Source organism: Triticum aestivum, chromosome 3B (assembly GCF_018294505.1).
Source record: "Triticum aestivum cultivar Chinese Spring chromosome 3B, IWGSC CS RefSeq v2.1, whole genome shotgun sequence".
NCBI classification, from domain to species: Eukaryota; Viridiplantae; Streptophyta; class Magnoliopsida; order Poales; family Poaceae; genus Triticum; species Triticum aestivum.
This window is the reverse complement of record NC_057801.1, coordinates 55,412,014-55,413,660: the sequence shown is the minus strand read 5'-3', so window position 1 is coordinate 55,413,660 and position 1,647 is coordinate 55,412,014. Positions and strand designations below refer to the sequence as shown.

Sequence of the window (1,647 nt, the reverse complement as noted above, 5' to 3'; positions counted from 1 at the left end):
TTTTTTTTTTACAGACGAGCGTGTAGCTAAACATACAGACAATACCTGAAAACCATCAATTTTGATATGCATATGAAACATGAGAGGTCACCAAAATAACATGATTGGATAAGATCAAACTTTATGTTCTAGAGAATTTTTCAACATTGTTGATCTTACTCGTCTATAAAAAAACTTGTCCATACATGCCGTTGCTTCACTCCTGCAATCTAATGTAATGTGTTACACAAAATTCAGAAAGAGGATAAGTATGGCAGATCTGAAAATGGTATGGTCGACTGAAGAATTTCCTAATAAAGTGAAGTGTCTAATTGCAGTTAAAGTCCACCTGGACTGTTAGTATGCTGCTAGCACATGTACACGGATTCAATTGCTCAAATATTTTGTCATCATGTTGAGCTGTACGCCTGTACCATGTTTCTACCCACACGGCTGTACCATGCAACGATAGGGACGACAATTTTGGAGCAGAGGTGGGGCGCTAATGGTTCAGAGCGGCCGGAAGTAGGCACTTGCTGACGATCTGGATCGTCCATAAGCTCATGTACAGGAGACGAGAGGTCAACGAAAGAGAAGAAGTTTTGGGGAAGAACTGTTGGTGCAAATGGACTATTTTCTAAGGATCAATGTATAAAATTTACCAGCAGCCCATTGGTTTACAGAATCTGGTCCCTCTATTGTGCATCCGGCGGCTCAGATTGGACTGGTGCACTCGTTGCATGAGACAGCTCGTTGCACAGGATACGTCCTCCACCCATATATACATCATCGGTTGTTTCTCTAAGATTTGTGTCATGTTTCTATATTATTTTTTATTAAAAATGATCTTCTTTTCAATTATTGCATAATGGGACGGATAGAGAGAATAAACAGGAGTCTAGAGAGGCGACTTCTGATGGCCATCCCGACGAGCGTACCTGGGTGCATGTATCGATTGATGCAGAGGCCGGGGGCTTTCTTCCTTTTCAAAAAAATAATCCTGATGAGCGTACCTCCTTCTGCTCATACGACCGCCGGGGCTCATTGCAGCCTTCCCTCTCCCTCACCCCTCCACTATATCTTAGCCCGATGATGCCCTCATACTGTCAATGGTGTCCAAGATCTTGCGTGCAGACACAGAGAGGCGGTGGTGGTTGTTGGATAAATTAGCAATTTTCTGACTGATTTAAGGGCATTTCTAACCAATCCCTTAAAAAATAGAGGAATAAACCTTAGTGGAGTATATTTAGTCCACTAAGTTTTGACCGGACCAAGCCGATCCCCTATATATAATGGAGTAAACTTAAATTTGGCTCATGCATTTCGTCGAACACTTACTATGCACTTCCGCAGCAAGTGGCAACCATGGTTACCACGCAGGCGGCGAGCAACAGAACAGACACGCAACTGGGAGGAGCAGCAGCATCCACCGGCGGCTGCAAGCGGCAGCAGCACGCGCCGACGGCAGAGCAGCAGCGTACAGTAGCAGCACGCACGGACGGCGGAGCAGCAGCGAGCAGCAGTAGTAGCAGCACGCAGCAGGGAGGAGCAGCGGCGAGAAACATGCATCGGGGAGGAGTAGCAACAACAGGAGCACACACCAACGGCGACGAGCAGCAGTAGCAACAACATACACCGGTGGCCGTACCAGTAGTAGTATTGGTAGGC

The 1,647-nt window shown here is 46.1% G+C and overlaps 1 protein-coding gene across 1 annotated transcript in view; it reads right to left on the bottom strand.

Annotated features, from left to right (window-relative positions):
- LOC123067287 (indole-2-monooxygenase-like) overlaps positions 1 to 927 on the bottom strand; it is a 1,651-nt gene extending 724 nt beyond the window's left edge. The window contains exon 1 of the mRNA XM_044490151.1: positions 918 to 927. Within this exon, the coding sequence (XP_044346086.1) occupies positions 918 to 927 (10 nt within the window). The remainder of the gene's footprint in view (positions 1 to 917) is intronic.
- Positions 928 to 1,647: the final 720 nt, after the last annotated feature.